This window comes from Protopterus annectens, chromosome 9.part0, assembly GCF_019279795.1.
Source record: "Protopterus annectens isolate FY-2018-M chromosome 9.part0, PAN1.0, whole genome shotgun sequence".
NCBI lineage: Eukaryota > Metazoa > Chordata > Ceratodontiformes > Protopteridae > Protopterus > Protopterus annectens.
Window position 1 is genome coordinate 90819532 of NC_056743.1, and position 20476 is coordinate 90840007.

The window sequence follows — 20476 nt, forward strand, 5'->3', positions numbered from 1 at the left end:
GAGCTAGTTCATTGTTGAAAAACTGCCAGTATCTAACAGTGATATTGATCTTAAGAAGTGTTCTTTGTGTGGAAATGAGTGTAATGTCAATGGTTACAACACTAGAGGCGGTGGTCATCTAGCCCTTCTTGAAAAATGTGAGTGAAGGCACTCACTTTGCAATTATCTGCAAAGTTGATCAACCAGAAAATGTGGACATCTGTCATCACATCTGAGAAGTAGGTTAACGAGAGGGAGACCGAGCCCTTAGGGATACCATTGGTGTCTAATTTAGTAGATGACAGGGTGCTACCAAGTCTTACCCTATGTGTATGATCAGTGAACCAGTTAGGAAGTCACCAAATAATGTAGGGGGTAATATTTAAGCTGGGAAGTTTTATCAACAGTGCCTGATTTGAAGAGTCATTTTGCTTAATAAGGCCATAAATGGCATAGGCGGAGTGACCTCATCAGTGGCATCAGTTAAAAAGTCAAAGAAATTAAGCAAGCAAGACCTTCCCTTTGCAAAACGTGTATTGAACAAAGGCATGTCTTTGTAAGTTGGCAGCTTTGCTGTCAGTGCCTGTATATGTAAAAAATCCTGAAAAAACAATATTTTGCATAAATTGGGTATTCACCACTGACATGTTCCTAGGAATGTACCAAAGGCACAGTTTGAGGGCCATGAGACTCAACAATAATGTTAAAACGTTAGATGAAACTTTTGAAGCTCTTTCCAGTGAATTAGTACAAAGAGGATATGCAGTGAATGAGATTCAGGATGTCACATCTGAAGTACGTTTGCTTGGTGAAACCTCTGTTAAACCTTATTTTTCACAAGAGGGTTGCAGAGAAGGGAAGGGAGCTGCGGCATATGATTATGCAGCACCAAGGATTACTCATACTTATTCTAGTGATGTCAGTAATGGTCTGTGAAATTAAGAAAAACTGGCCAGTGTTAATGGTGAATGAAGAAGGTGTTGGGTAATAAACCAAGGTTTTCATTTAGGAATAATAGATCGTCGAAATGTCAGTTGTGTTATAGACAGAACACTAACTTTGCGCACAAGACTTCTGATTGTATAGTCACCTTCCCGTGTCGTGCATGCAGTCCATGCAAATTCATTTGGACCACCTTGCATTTTGTGCATCCTTCACTTAATTGTAAGGTGGATTTTCAGCATTTTGCAAACTGCAAAAGCAGTAATTTAGTTTACTTGGTACAGTGCATGGCATGCAGCTGTTTTTATGTAGGTAAGATGAACTGGACCTTGAGAGAAGTTTAGAGCACAATAATGATGTAAAGAATTTTAAATTAAGCAATGCCTTAGCAAAACATGTGAAGGAGCACGGCGTTGGTCACTATTTTAGATTTACTGTGTTGGAGCTGATGAAAGTTAACTTGAGGAGTGATGATTTAAAGACTAAGAATGCATTGAGTTAAGATGGATTGTTTATTTACATGCAGATGAAAGGCATGGTTTGAATGATTGCTTCTTTAAAACCGGTAGTTAGATCACGTTATTTTCATCATTGATATAATTGGTTAATAGGTTGTATACAAGTGTTGATTTTATTGACTGATATAGGTCCGATGAAAAGCGCTAACCCTTTTTACATTATTGCATGAAATCTTTATTTTTCTCAGCTATGGTGGTCACGGGTTCTCTTTTATTAGTTTAGTTAGTTTTGGATTATCTTTATCTTCGCTCACTGGTTCTACTGTTTGTTTGCATAGAGAATATAACTTAGCAAGATACCTACCACTGGACCTCAGTTGACATCAAAAGGCAATATGTTTGGCAACTATGCGGTAATTGACTATTAGATGTGACCAAAATTTCTAGTAGGTTGAATACAGTGTGTTGAAGTATTTTGGTGTGAGCTAATATTTAAGAAGATAAGAGATGCTGCATTGCTTCCCCAAACTGAATGTACTTTGTTATAGAGAGAATGTTGTCAGAACATTGAAACCAATTTTCTCTAACAACACACACATGAATCAAGAAGGCCATAAAACCAGGCGGTTTAGTTTTCATACTTCCATTATTCAGCACAGCCACCATAATGTGGACTGGATTAGAATTTACAAGACTGGAATTTCAGTCGGATAAACTTTGCTTAAAAAAGACAGTGTGGAACAAAAAAAGCCATGATCCGTGTGCAGAAGCCCTGCAGAGAAATCTGGTGGTCATCCCTGGCAAAGCAGAATGGCCCATAGGTCATCACCTCCCATGCTGACATACACCATATCCCGCTGGAACAACACCGGTTTCTTAAATCAATTGTTTTTGTTTGAAACTGTTCCATCATTCTAAAGAAGGCAAAAATAGCATTAATGAAAGTGCTTATTTGCCTCAGATGCATGCATATAGAATGTAGTTGTAGCTCTTCATGTCTCCCAAGGGATACAGCATCTAAAGTCTTTAACCCTGTCCATAGTTCAGCATAAAAGCAACAAGCTCATACAACACATTTGTATATTATGCAGCCACCTGCCTAAAGGGGAACCATGCCACCAGCAACAAAGGAATGAAAGACAGCCAGTTAGAGCCCGTTCAGGCAAAGGCCAGGGTAGGACATTTCTGCCTGTCAGCCGGATCAACAACTGAAACCTAGATGAAATCAGAACAGATATCAGAGGTGTAGCAGGTCTAAACCCAGGTGAAACAAGGGCAGTATACAAACAAAATGCTGCATAGTACAAAAATAACAGCAAGCTGACTGCACTTGAGTTCAGCACTATAAGTCCTGTTTGAAATTCGTTTTTCTTCAGTTAGAAGCTTGTGTATTTTGAACTATAATAGAATGTATTCAGACAAGATGGTTGTATGGTTAAGAAGGTAAGAGTCTGAGTTAGTAAATGTGGGGAAGAGGAGAGGAACCAAGAAACTGAGCCTCTGGGGACTTCAAAGATGGTTACACATTGTTCAGTAGCTTGATTAGAGCACTCAGGTGTGAAAACGGAGTCTGTGAAACAGCACCAGTCAAGGTCATCCATTTCAGTAAAAGTCAGTTAATTGCTAGTAATTACACTGTTTGGGTGTCATCGGAGAAGGGAAGATAAAACGTTGTGAAGACTGTGAGGTTAAGGCTTAACTATTTTGCCAGCCTTCTCCCTTGCAGCTGTCCATCAAAAAGCAGTTCACGTTTTAGCTTTGGTACAGGAGATGGCTTATAGTAATTTAGAGGTAAAAAATAAATCAGATGCATTTGAAGATGTTCAAAATAAGTGGAATACTGAAGAAATGGCCAAGTAACATAAGGCTGGAAAAATAGAAGATGCTGTAATTAGATATTCAGATGAAGTGATAAACCTGCAAAAATAAGAGAATGAACTGAAGACAGGTCTTGACTGAAAATGAGGCTTCTCAAGAAGAGCTGTTACAAAAACAGTACAAGAAAATCATACAAAGAAAACTGGAGGTACTTTGTTCCTTCCAGTTTGTCTGGTACAGCACACTGCAAAATTTTGTGAAGGTGAAAATAGGAAAATGTATTGGTGTTCCACAGGATTTATTATTTGAAGGGGACATATCATGTTATGCTCCAAATATGGCCATGAGAATGCAGCCAAGGCCTATATTAGTAAAGCTCCTGTCATAACAGCAAAAAGAGTTGCTGTTTACAAAATTGTGGCAGAAGGAGAAAAAAATTCGGGACAGCAGAGTGCATGCTGAAAATGACTTGCTTTACACCAGGCAGAAGTGATGCAAGTTTATTCTAGCAATGAGGGAATGTCGAGAGGCAGGTATGAGATTCAAGCTGCTGTATCTGTCTGATGTCAGAATATTTTTTTTTCCTGATGGATCAAATGCATTTTGTATGCAAAATAGACTAAGGAGGAAATAAAAAAAGTTTATCCAGGAAAGAGTGTACAAGTAAGCAGAAGGGAACTCTGCTTCACACACTCTTGACAAAGCCCACAGAGAGACTTTACCAGTGAAACTATTTCCATTGTTAGGATTTCCTGACTTGAGGGGATATTTTAGAGCTAGGCAGTTAAGTCTCTTATATATAACACAGGCAGAGGATTATAACTCATAATAGAAAGAGGTGATGATGATGATACAAGGAGGGAGTTCATGAAATAAGTAGCAGCAGATCAATAAGAATAGCAACAACCATACAGAGTGTTATACTTATAATGGAAAAAGTATTCTGAGAATGAAGCCAGTATAGAAAAAAATGAGATATTATCAAAGGGGATTTCTGGGCGCAACAATATAGAAAGTAGGTAAATGGAGGAGCTGGAATTTACTAGAGAAAATTAGCAAAGCAACCAAGGTATTGGAAACAACTAGTGAGAGAGAAAGGGTAGGAATGAGGCCAGAGTTTTGGACTGCAGATTTAGAGATCGCCTTCCATACAACTGATGGAGTATAGGCTGCGACAGAGATAGGGGAGTACTTAGTGAAAGACCTGCTCTGGTTAAGTTTTTAGCGGAGGTTAGAACAGAAGCTACTGCTAAAAAGGGATGAATAGTAGGGAATGTAAAATACCACATTAGATGAATCGGTCAGAGAATGTTAGAAAATATTAGAAGTTAGGATAGGAAGGCAATTTACAAAGGAACAATGGGAGGACATCTTTGTTGCTCCCAAGTATGCAGCAGAGTCCGGAAGGTTTAGGATTTTTGCTTGGAAGGCTTTCTGTAGCTATTTTTGTACCTCAAGTAGACTTCAGGAAGTTATTCTTCTGGTAGATTGCAAATGCTGGAGATGGGATGGGAAAGAGAGGCAGTTGGGAAGTTGTTTTTTTTTTTGGGGGGGGGGGGTGTAATCAGTTGACAAATTTTAAAAATTACCTACAGAGTGCTTTGTCAAATGTTGGGGAAGGAATTCATAACTAAGGAAATGATCCTTTTGAGTTGAGACCTAGGATTTCAATTGCTTCTCCATATTAAGGCTGTATAAATTAAATGCTATTGGCAGGAAAGCAGTTCCTAGAAAATAGAAATAAGTGTAAATCGACTGTAATTGAAGTACTGAATATTAAAAAGGAGATGAAAGATCTGGGCATGGTATGTTTAGAAGAGAGAAGGAGCAAATTACATAAAAATAAATGGAATATGTGGGCACAGTATGTACACACAATAATGTTTAGGAGTGAAATTTAAGTGAAGTAACTGAGCAATTGATGAAATGTTGAAGTGTATGATAATTGTTAGAAACGAAACATATCTATTGCATGAAAAATTATACTATGGTTTGTTTTCTCTTCCGTTAATGAATGTGTACCTGTATCACGGTCTAAAACAGCATTTAACAAATATGTTAGGAAAAAAACTGAACCTCTGATTATCCTGGTGGTAATGGGATTTACTGAAAAAATTTATAGTGCATGTTGACTCTGAATATAAGTTAGAGAGGTGACTGTGGAATGAGGTCTAAGGACGTCTGTAAGCACCAAAAACTTCCGAGCTCATTTAGGAGTGGATGGTAAGATGAAAAAAAATCAAATGTTTGGATAAATCAAATAATAAGGTCTCGTTTAGCATTCTGACATCATTATTGCAATATAAAGAACTGCTGTGGGAAATAATGCAGTTAACTACTGTGATGATCTATGCATCCATCCTGTTCATTCTCGGTGAACAAGATCTCTCTCAGGCAAGTGTTGTTTTGGTGGATTGTCACCACTGATACTAGTAGTAGGCAAGAAACATTTCACTAGATATTACTAGCTTAAATGAGAAACGTTTCACTAGATATTACTAGCTTAAATGAGAAACATTTCACTAGATATTACTAGCTTAAATGAGAAACATTTCACTAGATATTACTAGCTTAAATGAGAAGCATTTCACTAGATATTACTAGCTTAAATGAGAAGCATTTCACTAGATATTACTAGCTTAAATGAGAAACATTTCACTAGATATTACTAGCTTAAATGAGAAACATTTCACTAGATATTACTAGCTTAAATGAGAAACATTTCACTAGATATTACTAGCTTAAATGAGAAACATTTCACTAGATATTACTAGCTTAAATGAGAAACATTTCACTAGATATTACTAGCTTAAATGAGAAACATTTCACTAGATATTACTAGCTTAAATGAGAAACATTTCACTAGATATTACTAGCTTAAATGAGAAACATTTCACTAGATATTACTAGCTTAAATGAGAAACATTTCACTAGATATTACTAGCTTAAATGAGAAACATTTCACTAGATATTACTAGCTGAAATGAGAAACGTTTCACTAGATATTACCAGCTGAAATGAGAAACGTTTCACTAGATATTACTAGCTGAAATGAGAAACGTTTCACTAGATATTACTAGCTGAAATGAGAAACGTTTTGCTAGATATTACTAGCTGAAATGAGAAACGTTTCGCTAGATATTACTAGCTGAAATGAGAAACGTTTCGCTAGATATTACTAGCTGAAATGAGAAACGTTTCGCTAGATATTACTAGCTGAAATGAGAAACGTTTCACTAGATATTACTAGCTGAAATGAGAAACGTTTCACTAGATATTACTAGCTGAAATGAGAAACGTTTCACTAGATATTACTAGCTGAAATGAGAAACGCTTCACTAGATATTACTAGCTGAAATGAGAAACGTTTCACTAGATATTACTAGCTGAAATGAGAAACGTTTCACTAGATATTACTAGCTGAAATGAGAAACGTTTCACTAGATATTACTAGCTGAAATGAGAAACGTTTCACTAGATATTACTAGCTGAAATGAGAAACGTTTCACTAGATATTACTAGCTTAAATGAGTCGCTCAGGTCCTTAAAATGTAGCTTGCCATTCCTGTTTTTATCCCCCCCCCCCCCCGCAGCTATTTTTCATGTGTTGTGCTGATGATTGCCAACAAGCTGGTTTCTTTGGGGGAGATTTTGTGGAAGTTGTAAACCAGGTAAGTGTCTGTTGCTTTGCATTCTTTTCTCATATTTGGAAACTGGATTTTACCTCACCCGTGGTGTAAACATGATCCCCCCTTCCCTCATTGCTAGTAATCTAGCAGAGATTGTTTTTATACTAGTATTTTTGAGGGAGAGTTTCTGTGGAGGTTGATTTGCATAGATGAGTGTTGGCACTTCACACTCTTCAATTTAATTTGTTTTCAAATGTTCTCTCTTTTTCTGTCTTTTTTTAAAGATTGCACTTATCATCGCTAGTATCATAGCAGTGATTGTTTACCGGCTGTCCGTCTACGCTGCTTTTGCCAGTTTAATGAAGGATGCTCAAGGTATCAAGTACATTGGTGCGTTCTTCACGCCGCAGATGGCAACGTCTGTGACAGCGTCATGTTTGAACTTTGCCATCATCATGATTCTTAATTACCTGTATGAGAAGGTAGCAATCTGGATCACCGATATGGGTAAGATTTGTCTAAATATTTTTATATTGTCACAACCCTATAATAAACTGCTGCACTTAGTTTTACCTGCCAGTCCTCACTCCACCCTCATTTCCTTTTTCCACTACATATTGTGTGTGTGTGTGTGTGTGTGTGTGTGTGTGTGTGTGTGTGTGTGTTTCTCCACTCTGTCTGCCCCAGTAAGTCATTGAGAATTGGAACAAAGTAAAAATGAGTGGCAAATTGTGTTATAGAAAGTTGTGTCTTGTCAAACAGTAAAACAAGATAAAACTATTTTTGTTTCCGATTCTGCATGTAATGGTTCTGTAAGAGTTCAGTGGTCATGTCATGTGTGCCAGATTCATTTTGTCATGATCTTTACACTTTAATCCTTGGTTCATGGCAGAGCACAGTACTAGCTGACTTTACAGCATGCACCACTGGAGAACGTCATACATCTGACTCTCATTCTCATGAGCTTGAGTTGCCTGTCCAGATATAAAGACTCACTTTGTCAGCAACCTTAACTGAAACTGATTTACACTAATGCACGTCGTAACGCATATACCAACACATAACATGTAGTACAGTATCTGAAATGTATCTGATGCAGTGTCGTCTTCTTGCTGTTTTCATATTAACAGCATTTTTTATATGTTTGTAAGTGTTGTACTGCTGTTAAGTTTTCTTCTAGGCTCTTTGTATTGTTACCTTGTATATATATTACACACTGCATATGATGTGGTATATTACAGCATATTTTCTGTTCTACCTTGAGCCCAGGTGGAGATTGAAGAGAGTCTTTGGACCAGTCATCCACATGTCTGGTTAACAAACAACTTGATTTCTGGAACTCTGTGTTTGTTAATAAATCCATTATTTGGTTGGACATCCAGGAAATTGGGCTGCTATGTGCTGGCAGTTTTTCTATACAGAAAGAATGTACTAAATTTAAAATCTCATCTTGACAGTAGAGTTCAGGCCTGGTGCTTTCTAATCCCTCCCACCTAAATGCTGCTGTGCTATTAGCAAATTAGCAGGCTGTTATGGTCTGAGAATGGTGGAATAATTGCAAGTATTAACTGGTACTGTTTTAGGATGAATAATCTGGAGGTTAGAAAAGAACTGTTGAGAAAAATGGGCTATGAAATGTTTGTTGCAGAGTTAATTTCCTAAGTAATGTAAGTAATGTTGTAGCTTAACATTAGTCTGAGGAAAAATTTATTTGGTTTAAAACTTGTTCCCTCTTACTTTTTTAATAAAATATTTTATTCTGATTTAAGTGCTCTTGGTTTGTCTTGTGTTCAAATTGTTTATTTTCAGATTGTTTGCATGGTAGGTGAACTGGCCTACTGACCCTTTTCATTTATGACCTGGCCACACTATAGAATAGAAAACGAGTGGAAACATCTATGATTGAGTGACCACAAGCATGTGTGTAAGTGATGTGCATGTTACCCTTAGAACTGTAAAACAGTAGAAATATTTTGGGCAGAGCACCCTCCCCAACACTAATTTGAGCTCCTTCATATTGACTGGAGTAGCCAAAAAAAAAAAAAGGTCCAGGAGAGAAATCAACAGTACAATGGAGGGATTTATTTATGGAATGTGAATTATATACAAACTGCATAGAGTAATAGTCATTCTATAAAAATGCAATAAACCTATGTATCCCCTGAAAAGTATTAGTAATTATATATACTTGGGGCAACATTACTTTGTGGAATTATTTAGCCAGAATTTAGTCAGTATCATGGAGGCAAATACATTTTGACTTTTGAAATAGCAGTGGGAGGCTGGCAATGCTGTTTCGCTCTTGCTTCGTAAATTCCTTTGTTTCAGACTTCCATTCCACAGCCACTGCGGGCATTTTGTGTAGGGGATGACTCCAGAAGTCAAGCTTCTTTTGTTGCTACAGTACTTTTCAACTTTTTGCTGGCCCTTTGATGATCCCCTGGCATCATTCACCCTAGTGAATAATGCTTTGGATTCAGCCCCACTGTAGAACTCATAGTGGATGTTCCTACGTGTTAGACTCAACTCGTGCATTCTTATTGACTCAATTGATCCATGAGGTGGCCCTCCTTTTTGCATTGCAGATGTCCTGTCGCTGTGTCGCTCTTTTTGAGTATCCTCTCCATCCAGCTTTGACAGAGTGCTCTGTAAGTGGGGGAAGTATATACTTAGTATTGTAGGGATCAGAGTCTTCATATTTATTTCTCATTCTTTAAGAATGTGCTAACCAGTGGCTGGGGTAAACTGGTAGGCTTTGATGTATGTATGTAATGTGATAGCATATGCTTGTATTGAGCATGAACATCATATAGCTGTCTGATATTCCAGAAGAAGAGGTTGAGAAGTGGTGATTGCTGCAAGTGCACAGGATGAAATCAACTAATGGGCATCCTCAGTGAGGGTCCTCTTGTAGATCAACTGATATAGTTAAGAAGAAATCAGCAATTTGCACAGATATGTAGTGTAAGCAATGAGGCAAAGAACAGGAACTAACATTTCGAAAGTTCAAAAGTGTGCTAACATTTTCTGATATTTTGTTCTTTTATTCAACTGATAGTTTTTTTTTCTGTCCCTCCTCTCCTTACCAGTCCAGCCTATTTCACTACTGATTCATTTTTCTGTTTCCAGCAATTCACAGCTACTGTTGGTCAGGGCAGAAGTCCAGTGGGTTTAGGAAATGAATGCTAAGCAAAAATTTTTTTTTCTGCATGTGCCAAACCTCTCCTTGTGTGTCCCAGCAGCTGCTCCTGGGAATGGAGGACGTTAGAAGCAGGGAGGGAGAGCCTATAGAAGTCTGGTCTGTCATATCCACAGTGATGTTAGAGGTGTAATGGCAAGGGCATTCTTGAAGGCACTAGGCTACATGCCTTCCTCAATTCTTTTGATTCCCTTAGCTGGGCTCTGCTCAGAGTAACACTGAGTAACACTGTGAACAATTTGAGAAGGTGATGACTCTTCATCCCTGTAATCAAGACTGAACTCATGTGATAGGCACCAGATCAAGCCAGGAATACCCCTTGTAGCCACAGAAAGTTGTAACACTTCATGGATTACTCAGATTATGCATTTTGACGGAGGCCTATACAGACTAATTTAAGAAGAAAAGGCCCAACAAACTTTGGAATAAATACATAAATGTAAAGGAAATTGTCATAACTCTTCCTGGGACAGTTATTCAGGCTTATCACTTCTCCTCCTTAGCGTCTAACCTGATTTGACAGTTGTCATTGTATGATCTGAGAAGACCTTTTAGGCAGTCATCCAAATTCTTGAAACAAAACGTCCGTGCAGAGGTTCATAGGTGTGTATTAGGCTAACGACCACGAAGGCCTTTTTAAGCTTAGTCATGCCTCCCACATCTCTGACAAGTTCTGGTACACTTCTTAATGTAAGCAGGAGCTTGAGATAAACCATTTACAGGCTGTCCATTAGAGACATAGATACCAAACCAGTAGTTCATTTCTTGTTCCCCATCTAGTTGTTTAAGATAGACTTGAATTGGGTTAAGGAGGAACCCTGCTTTACATGGATGGGGGGAGGGAGCTTGTTCTAGAGAAAGGGTAGCCTCTGGGACACATTCCTGTCTCTCCAGCAGTTCCTATTTATATCACAGCCAAGATTTAAGTGTATGGTATTGTTTATAGGTTGTACAACAGAATGACTTCCTTACTACCGTAGACACATGATGGTCAAAGGCTAGATTACTGTCAGTATGTCCCCATGTCCCTGATTACTGGGTCAGCCTTTAAGGGTGTGTTGTCAGTATGTTGGTTGCCAGAGGTGGCTGACTTCCCAAAGGATACAGTTATGCCCTTCTTGGCATTTTTAGTCCATGGCAATGATACCAGTCATTTGTCTATGTAATTTTTTCTTAGAGAATATTAGTATTGGTATGGGATCTTGTAACTGCTCCTAATTTGCAGTCATCTGCAGATTTGGTCTGCCAGAGGCTCTTGACATTGGCCTTGACTTCAGAGAAGTAGATGCCAAGAAAAGAACGGTCCCATGACCGATCCCTGAGGGATTGTGCTAGTGGCTGGCCTTTTGTAGGGGTGGACACCCCATTTCTAACTTGCTGGGTCCTGCCTTTGAGCATACTGGCTATCCACTGGTGATGAAAGTGTTTATACCTAACTTCATGAGTTTGTCAACAATGCCCGAGTGGGGTATCGGGTCAAATGAATTGTCCAGGTCAAGGCAGGTCGTGTGAACCGTTTTGACCTTGTCCATCGTTTTGATGATCCTCAAAAAAGTCCACCAGGTTATGTAGGTGTGACCTGCCCTTGACAAAACCAAACTGGTTTGGGACCAGTGCATACCTCTCAACGTCTTACAGCAAGAAATGAGGACAAAACCGTAAATGATGGGGGGGGGATAAAGGCCCTAACATGGGGACAATTTTTACATATAGCTGTTGCAAACTTAAAAAGTTGATGGAATAACAGGCTTTACATTAACATGGATTTTGTGAAGGGTGTGAAGTCTGAAACTCAAATGTTTGTCATCTTTTTCTGACTTCAGTTCTCAGTGATTTGCCAGAAAACTAGAATTTTGTGAAAAACATACTAAAGATATAAAGCAATAATCTGGATGGTTGGGAGGTGTGGTCCAGTGTAGAGAGATTTCCTAGGTCTTTATTGATCATTTTCAAGATTCTTTGTGACTTTCCAATGAGACTAGTGAGACTTATGGGGCTGTAGTTTCCAAAGTCTATAGATGGCCTATCTTTGTGCAGAGAAATGATGGTTGATGTTCTGTATTTATGCGGCATAAAGCCTGTTTGGAGGCTATGGTTAAATAGTGATTTCAGAGGGCCTGATAAATCATGCTTCATGCCATTTAGATGCAGTGTTCTTGGCCTTAGAGAGAGCACTGAGGACTTGTTCTTTAGTTATAGTAGGGGGGAGTTATATTTGATTGTTTTTCGAAGGGAGGCTGGGTGGGAGAAAGGAAAAGAGGAGCTGAATTTGTCTACCAGTAGGTTTGCTATATCTTCGGGCTCAGCATAGATGGCTCCATTAACAATGAGCTTTGCACACAATTGTGTATTGCCTTTGAGGTTGTGGACATAGCTAAAGAATGCCTTGTGGTCGTCCTTGGCCTATTTTTTCTCAGGTTTTTAGTTTGATGAGAATGCTTTTATCCTGCTGAGTGGTATACCTCCTAATTTTTGCTATGAATTTCTTCCTTCTGTTATACAGCCTACTGATATTGCAATTCCACCAGAGAGATTTTGTACTTATTTGTGGTGGATACCACTGCTTCTGTGCAGCTATTAAAATGCTTGAATAGGATTTCTGTGAACAGTTCCACATAGGCAGCAGTGTTCTCAGTGTTCTAGTGAGGCTTGAAATTTTGCCAGGTTATCAATTAATAGTAGGAAGTAGCTTCTGAATATTCTAGTTAGCTGGGGTTTCCAGTTTTATTTTTAGTTCAAAGGAGACCATTTTGTGGAATGACTTCACCAGAGAGGACATTACAGTAGGAGGTGTGCAACACTTTTCCATATTAGTGAGGACCAGATCCATTATGATTGCACCCCTGATCGATGCATTGACAACTGATCCAGGGAGTTTGTTTTTACAAAACCCATGAATCTCTGTGCCTGCACATTGTTGTCATATATGATTCCCAGTTAACAGTGAGGTATTTAAAGTTATCTATGAATATGGTGTTAGGTTGGCTGGTGAGTGTTTCCATAAAGTTTAAGTAAATGTTATGGGTTTCCTGGGTCATGTAGGGTACCTGTAGCTTGCAAGAAAGTAGTGTGGGATTGCTCCTGTTGTGATTTGAACATGGAGAAGCTCAGGTGTGTCATTCTGCTTAATCAGCCTTGAGGTATACTTATTTTTGATGTACATAAAAACACCTTTATCTTCATTACCTGCCTGTGTAGCAAAATGTGTGGACGTCATTAAAGCTTTGCACTGCCAGTGTGCTTTCCATGGATTTAAATCACATCTCTGTCTTCACAGATGTTAGCATTCTGGAAGGTGAGGCGATCTTGAATGGAGTGGAGTTTCTTGTTTAAACTTCTAGCATTGATCATAGGATCACAGGATCATAGGAGGTTACTAGGCTATTGGCCTTGAGGCCCTTATAAGCCTAGCCAAGAGTTTAACCCATGTTTAGACAAGTCAGCACCCAGAGCCCCTGTCCAGCAGGGACACAGGTGGAATCCCAAGAATGTATTTTCTGTTTCCCATCCAGTTATTCAGGTTGCGCTTAAAAAGGGATAGTGAGGTACTTTGATGTGGAGAGAGTTTATTCCACAGATGGGGGAGTCTGTGGGACACAACTCTGTCCTGCCAACAAGTCCCATTGATATCACAGACCAGGTTGAGGTCATGCGTACGGGTTGCCTGAGTGGAGCTTGACTTGTGGCTATGCAGCAGTCCCATCAAGGCAGGGACTGAGATTGCTTTGTATGCCAGACAGAGGTCACCTCTGAGGAGTCTGTATGAAACTGAGTACAGGGACAGGGCTTTTAAGTGGTCTGTGTAGGGTAGGTGTTTATCGAGGGTGAGACCACTGTCAACCTGTGTCCCTCAGTAGAGAAGTATATCCTGAATACCAGAGGCCCCAAGACCGATCCCTGGGGTAAGTCGCTCTTTACGGGTCTACTGCTTGAAGTGGCTTCCCCTATTTTGATTAGGTGGGTTCTGTCAGTGAGCCAGCTTGCTACCCATCTGGTAACATATGGAGTGATGCCTGGTTGAAAGAGTTTATCTACTATGCCCGAGTGGAGAATAGTGTAGAAGGCTTTCGCCAGGTCAAGGTAAGTGGTGTGCAGTCATCCCCTCGTTCATGGCTTTGATGACTGTCTCACAGAAGTCGACCAGATTTAACAGATATGACCTCCTCTTGACAAAGCCAAACTGTGTAGGGTTGAGTATTTGGAGGTTGCCAATGTCCCTGTTAATGAGGTCCATGATGATACGTTCCTTGGCCTTGCAGATCAGGCTAGTTAGGCTGATGGGTCTATAATTTCCTGGATTGGTGAACACTCCACCTTTGTGTAAAGGGATGACGGTGGCTATCATCCACTCTGCTGGAGCAAAGCAGATACTCAGGCTTTGGTTGAATAGGGTGCCTAATGGTGCTGGAAGTTCATGCCTGAGGTCATGTAGGATGCAGCCTGGGATGTTATCAGGTCGCATGGAGGCTGTGTTTTTTGATTTGCAGTGAGGACCTGTTTCCTAGCGATAAGTGGTAGGGGGCAGATACTGGGGATGTCCTGATTTACTGATGGGGAGGGACAGAGAAGTTTTCGCTGAATCTGTCTGCCAATAGATAAGCTATATCTACAGCATTTGTGTATGTGGTGTCCTTGACCACCAGTTCTGAACAGATCTGGGTACTTCCTTTGAGATTGTGGACATGTGTGAAGAAGGCCTTATGATTGTCTCTAGCAGACAGCTTTAGAGGATTTCCCTAGTGCTCTTATTTGCTTGTTCAGGCTAAGGACAGATTGCTTCCAATTGGGCATCTGCTCCTTCTTGGTCCTGAACAGCATTTTTTTCCTATTATGTAGTTTATTTATTGTAGATGTCCACCAAACAGGTTTACTCTTCCTTGTGGAGGATGACTTTGTCCCGTCAGGTAATCCTGATTTCATGCATATATATAAATGCTCGTGTAGAACTTTGGTGTAGATTTAGACATTGGTGCCAGTTCCTACAGTGGGGGAGGGGGTTGTGAAGCTGTTTATACTATCCCTCAGAAGGTTGTAATCAGCTTTGGAGAATTTTTTTTTTTTGTTTGACCGTAGCTACAGGGGGGTCAGGGGAGATGGGGACTTCGAAAGTGACCACTTTATGGTCGAATCTTACCAGGGAGAATGATACTGTAGGGGTGCTGCTGGGCAGTAGCACCTTTAGATTTTCTTGGTTTTGATTTGCTATGGCAGAAGTATTTTCATTGTGGTTTTGCCTAAAAAAGGTGCTATGCAGAGGATGGTGTTATAGCTAATATTTGAAAGCTTAGAAGGGAGAGGTGCAGACCATCCTTGGCAAAGCAGTGTGGTCTGTTGACCATCTCTTTCCATGTGGAGAAGTGTTGCACCATCTTAAAATGACACTAGAAACTAAGCCAGTTGGTTAAAGTCAGTCATCTTCTGTTTGTATTATGGCATCACCCTTGGAGAAGGTAGAATGCTGCTCTGTGATAGGCTCATAACAACCTGGGAGACATAATTTGAGAGCTCCAGGATGTCTGTCTTCATGTAGTTGAAGGAGGTGCGTTCCAGGTCATTTACATGGACTGTGACTGAGTCATACTGGTACTTGCAGTCCAGTGACCCAAGTACATGTATAATATGGAAGATCCCAGTCACTAATAAGCAACTGACTGTGCCTTTCACCTTACTCAGCCTGATGAGAGGACATCACTGTTTCTTACAGTGGATTCTCCAGTGACCAGAATGTTGTGATGTCCTTCAAGGATGCATCTGCAGTCATCACATATGGGTTGTCCTGCCTCAGGCAGCCCTTCGGTCGGCCGGATTCCAAAGTCTGGGTCCGACGTCTGCTGATGTCGCACTTTCCCCGACGTCAGAGCGCCTGGGGTATAAAAGCATCAGCCGACGCCATCTTCCCCAGTCTTTCTTGCCGCGTGGTGCCCGAAGCAGAAGCAGTTCGCAAGTGCCGGTCGGCCAGCTCCTGTAATTCAGCTACCAAAGACTTCAAAAAGCTAAGTACCCCGTTGGGGACTCTTTCTTGCCTCAGCCGATGTCAGATAAAGTTAATAATTGTTTAACTTGTGGGAAACAAATACCTCATAAGGATTTCCACTCTTACTGCCTCCCCTGCCTAGGCCCAGACCACGACGTCTCGGCCTGTTCAGCCTGTGCTTCCTTCAACCGACGCACTCTTAGACGTCGGGCGGAGTTTGCAGAGGAATTTTTTGGGGCTAGTTTTTTGTATAAGATGCCGTCGGAGACTCCGACTTCTCATTTAGTTAAGAAACGGAAGGACAAGGTCCGACACACGTGGGCCGCGGTCTCGGCTGAAACCACGGCCAGGCCTACCACGAGTGTCTCGGTCTCGGCTGAAACAGAGTCCTTGGTACTTCCAATTACCGAAACCGCTCAACCGACTACCTCGGCCCCGGAGGCCCCGGCTGAGTCGGTTATTGAATTTCCAACTGAAACTGGTGTCCTGGAACCTTCCGACACCATTCCTTTAGACAAATCTACACCAGCACGTGGTGCAGCCAGGCCTCCTGCATCCATGTCCATTAAGGCATTCTCCAGGGCTAAAGCTGCTAAACTCTCAAAAGCTTTGCCTCCCAAGGTTATCCCTCAGGGACCCTCTACTGGTTCACAGATTCTAAGCTTAGCAGAGGATTTTATCTCCTTAATTAGGGGCTCTCAACCTCATCTGGACAGGGGCTCTCAACCTCCTCCAGACAAAAGGCCCAGGGTTGAGCCCTCTGATCCCCACTCCTCAGATGAGGCCTCTGATGGCTCTGCTTTCTCGGACCACCAGGAGGAGGCTTTTTCGGCCTACGAGGATTCTGATGCAGAGGAATCTATTCCCTCGGCCTCCCCTCCTGAAGAGTTTTCCTTTGGGGGGAGACTACACACCATGAGAGAGCATTTCCAATGGCAGGGCCAGGAATTCTCTGATTCCAAGAAAAGATTAAGGACTTTTTTACATTTGCCTCAGCATAGACCTTTAGCTATTCCTCCTGTTTTGAATGTCATTGATGATGTGTACTCTGACTCTAGCACAACCCCTGATTCTCTCCCTCCGGCTCCTGCCAAACCTAATAGGTACTACAGGGTCCCGGACTCGCATCTTTACCTTTACAAGGCCCACTCTGCTGATCCAGAAACTATTTCCCAGGGCCCTAAAGGGGTTGCAGCTGCCACTGCTAAAAATCCTCTCCCCTCTGAAAGGGAGTCCAGAGCTTTAGAGAGATGTGGTAAAAAAGTGTATACTTCTGCTACTCTTTCTTTGAGGGCATTAAATTGTCAGTTTCATATGATAGAGTACCAAGAGTATTTGTTAGATGAATTGCATAAAAAACTGTCTTCACCTGACCCCCTGGACCGCCAGTCACTATAGGATCTGGTACATAACTCACAACAGGTTAGCAACCATTTCTTGCAATGTGGTTATGATGCATTGGAAGCTTCATGTAGGTCAGCTATGACTGGTGCAGTCATACGTAGGCATGCTTGGCTGAAGGAACAATCTCTGCCAGACTATGTTAAAGCAAAGCTGCTGGATGCTCCTCTGGAAAAGCAAAAGTTATTTGGCTCCACGGCTCAGGAGGTCCTAAAGAAATTTGAAGAAAAGGCAAAATCTGTACAAACAGTCAAAGATTTTCTCCAAGTACAACCACCAAGGTTCAGCAGGAATTGGCCTTCCAAGAATTGGTCCTTTCCAGACACAGAGAGGTTTCAGAGAGGCAAGAACAGGCATGCCAGAGGTAGAGGGCAAGCTAGAGGCTCCTACAGAGGACGTCAATGGCAGCCTCCCAACCAGAGAGGTAATGCAGGACCTTCAACTGCTGCACAAGGACAGGCTCAATGACTTTACTTTGACACCGCCAACCAGGGCTCAATTGGAAGCACCTTTGGGCGGAAAGCTTTCTTTATTCTCAGAAAATTGGCACAGTATTACAAGGGACAAATGGACACTACAAATAATAGACAAAGGATACAGGTTTCATTTCCACACATTACCAAAAAGAAAGGGCATGCCAGACCTGCCACCGAATCAAAGGGCAGAGGCTTTGAAACAAATTTCCAGCTTAATGCAAATGAAAGCTATAGAAAAGGTTCCTCTCTCAGAACAAGGCCAAGGATTTTATTCCAGACTACTCCTTGTTCCAAGAAAAGAAAAACAATGGAGGCCTATTCTTGACTTGTCCGCACTGAATACTTATCTCATTGTGCCAAAGTTCAAAATGCTGACTCTACAGCAGCTCCTTCCCATGCTGGGCAAGGGGTCTTGGCTGGTACCTCTAGACCTCAAGGAGGCATACCTGCATGTCCCTATCAGACAAAGTTGCAGAAGACACCTCAGATTTCTTGCAGGGTCAGAGCATTATCAATTCTCAGCATTGCCCTTTGGCTTATCTACTGCGCCCAGAGTATTCACGAAATGCCTGGCATCAGTAATTGCACACTGCAGACTTCAGGGGATTCAGATATACCCATATCTGGACGACTGCCTTATACAAGCGGACAGCCAACAAACTTTGGTAAAACACTTGAATTATGCCATCCACCTACTTCAGGCCTTGGGATATACAGTCAACTTTCACAAATCAAGACTTGTTCCATCCCAAAGAATAACCTTTCTGGGTGCAGATCTAAATGCAACCACCCAATTGGCCTTCGGCCTTCCTCACAGAAGAAAAACTAAGTCAACTACCAGATTACTTCAAGAATCTGACAAGACAAACCCAGCTGACTGTAAGGAAAATCCTGCAGGCCCTGGGTTACATGGCTTCTTGCATCCTTCTGATTCCGCAAACAAGACTACATATGAGGAAACTACAATGGTACCTAAGGAGTTTATGGACTCAGCACAGTCACAGCCTGGAAACTTTGATACCACTCATTCCATGCCTTCAAAAAGAATTTCTGTGGTGGGCTCAAGCAAGCCAGTCAAACAGGGGTCTGCCTTTCAGCAAACCAATAGCCAGCCAAACCATTACAACAGACGCTTCAGACCACGGATGGGGAGCACACATGGAGGGCAGATGCATTCAAGGTCTGTGGTCACAAAAAGAGCTACGCATGCACATAAACCAAAAGGAAATGCTGGCAGTGATACATGCAGTGGAAGCCTTCAAACCCTTTCTTCATCAAGGCCATCTGCTAATAAGGACCGACAACACCATGGTTATGTGGTTCATAAACAAGCAAGGAGGCACCCATTCCTATCCTCTTTGCAGGCTGGCAATGAATCTATGGGAACTTTCCTTGAAACTCAATATACAGCTACAATCCCAGTTTGTGCCAGGGAAAGACAATATACTGGCGGACAGCTTAAGCAGAAATATCATGGATGCACACGAATGGATGCTGCACCCAGACATCTTTCTACAGATAACACAATCATGGGGGAGGCCAGACTTAGATCTTTTTGCCTCACCCCACAATCATCAACTGAAGAAATTCTGCTCAAGGACATACCACCCACAAGCATGGAAAGTGGACGCCCTCTCTTTCAGCTGGAGAACTCTAACAGTGTATGCATTTCCTCCTCTCCCATTAATGACCAAGGTTTTACTGAAGATCAGGGCAGAGCAGCCAAAAGTGATTCTAATAGCTCCGGACTGGCCAAGACAGCACTGGTGTACCCACTGTTAAAGAGCATGTCACGCACGAAACCATGGCCTCTTCCTCTATGGCCACTTCTACTGACACAGTACTATTACAAAACTCTGCATTCCAACCTGAAAACCTTGCAACTAGCAGCCTGGAAAATACCTTGACTCCTCCTCAGAACAAGCTATCCCAGAGAGTGAAAGATATTATCATGGAAGCTCGCCGGCCTTCCACAAGAAAGGCATATTCAACAAAATGGAAAAGATTTCACATTTGGAACACCACAAAGGGCCTAGATGCGACAGTGATGAACATGGCACATGTCCTGGAATACTTGGCAGAAATGTTCCACAATGGTCTGTCTTACTCTTCCATTAAAATTCATGCTTCAGCAATTTCAGCAGAGTACAATACTGATCCACCTGTCTTCTCTCATCCTCTCCTAAGACAGTTTCTAAGAGGAATCAAAAACATCAATCCTCCAAGGAAACCACCTCTACCTACTTGGGACCTTAACTTCGTGTTGGAAAAACTAACACTGCCTCCCTTTGAACCAGCAGCATCTGCAGAACTACAGTTCCTGTCTTGAAGACTGCTTTCCTTCTGGCCATAACCTCAGCAAGAAGAGTATCTGAGTTACAGGCCCTTATGGCAGTACAGCCATTTCTTATTTTTCATCAGGACAGAGTTTCATTGAGAACCAATCCTACATTTATGCCAAAGGTGGTATCCAGGGTTTCATTAAATCAAGCTATTCACTTGCCTACCTTCTTTCCAAATCCACAAAACAAAGGGGAGAAACTTCTGCACACCCTGGACATACACAGACAGTTGCGCTACTACTTGGACAGAACTAAAGG

General features: G+C 41.4%; 1 protein-coding gene across 4 annotated transcripts in view; it reads left to right on the top strand.

The window, feature by feature from the left end:
- ANO5 (anoctamin 5) overlaps positions 1-20476 on the top strand; it is a 1890652-nt gene that overhangs the window by 1626577 nt on the left and 243599 nt on the right. For all 4 annotated transcript variants that reach the window (XM_044082599.1, XM_044082600.1, XM_044082601.1 and 1 more), the window contains one exon: positions 7111-7333. In XM_044082599.1, coding sequence (XP_043938534.1) covers positions 7111-7333 — 223 coding nt within the window. The remainder of the gene's footprint in view (positions 1-7110; positions 7334-20476) is intronic.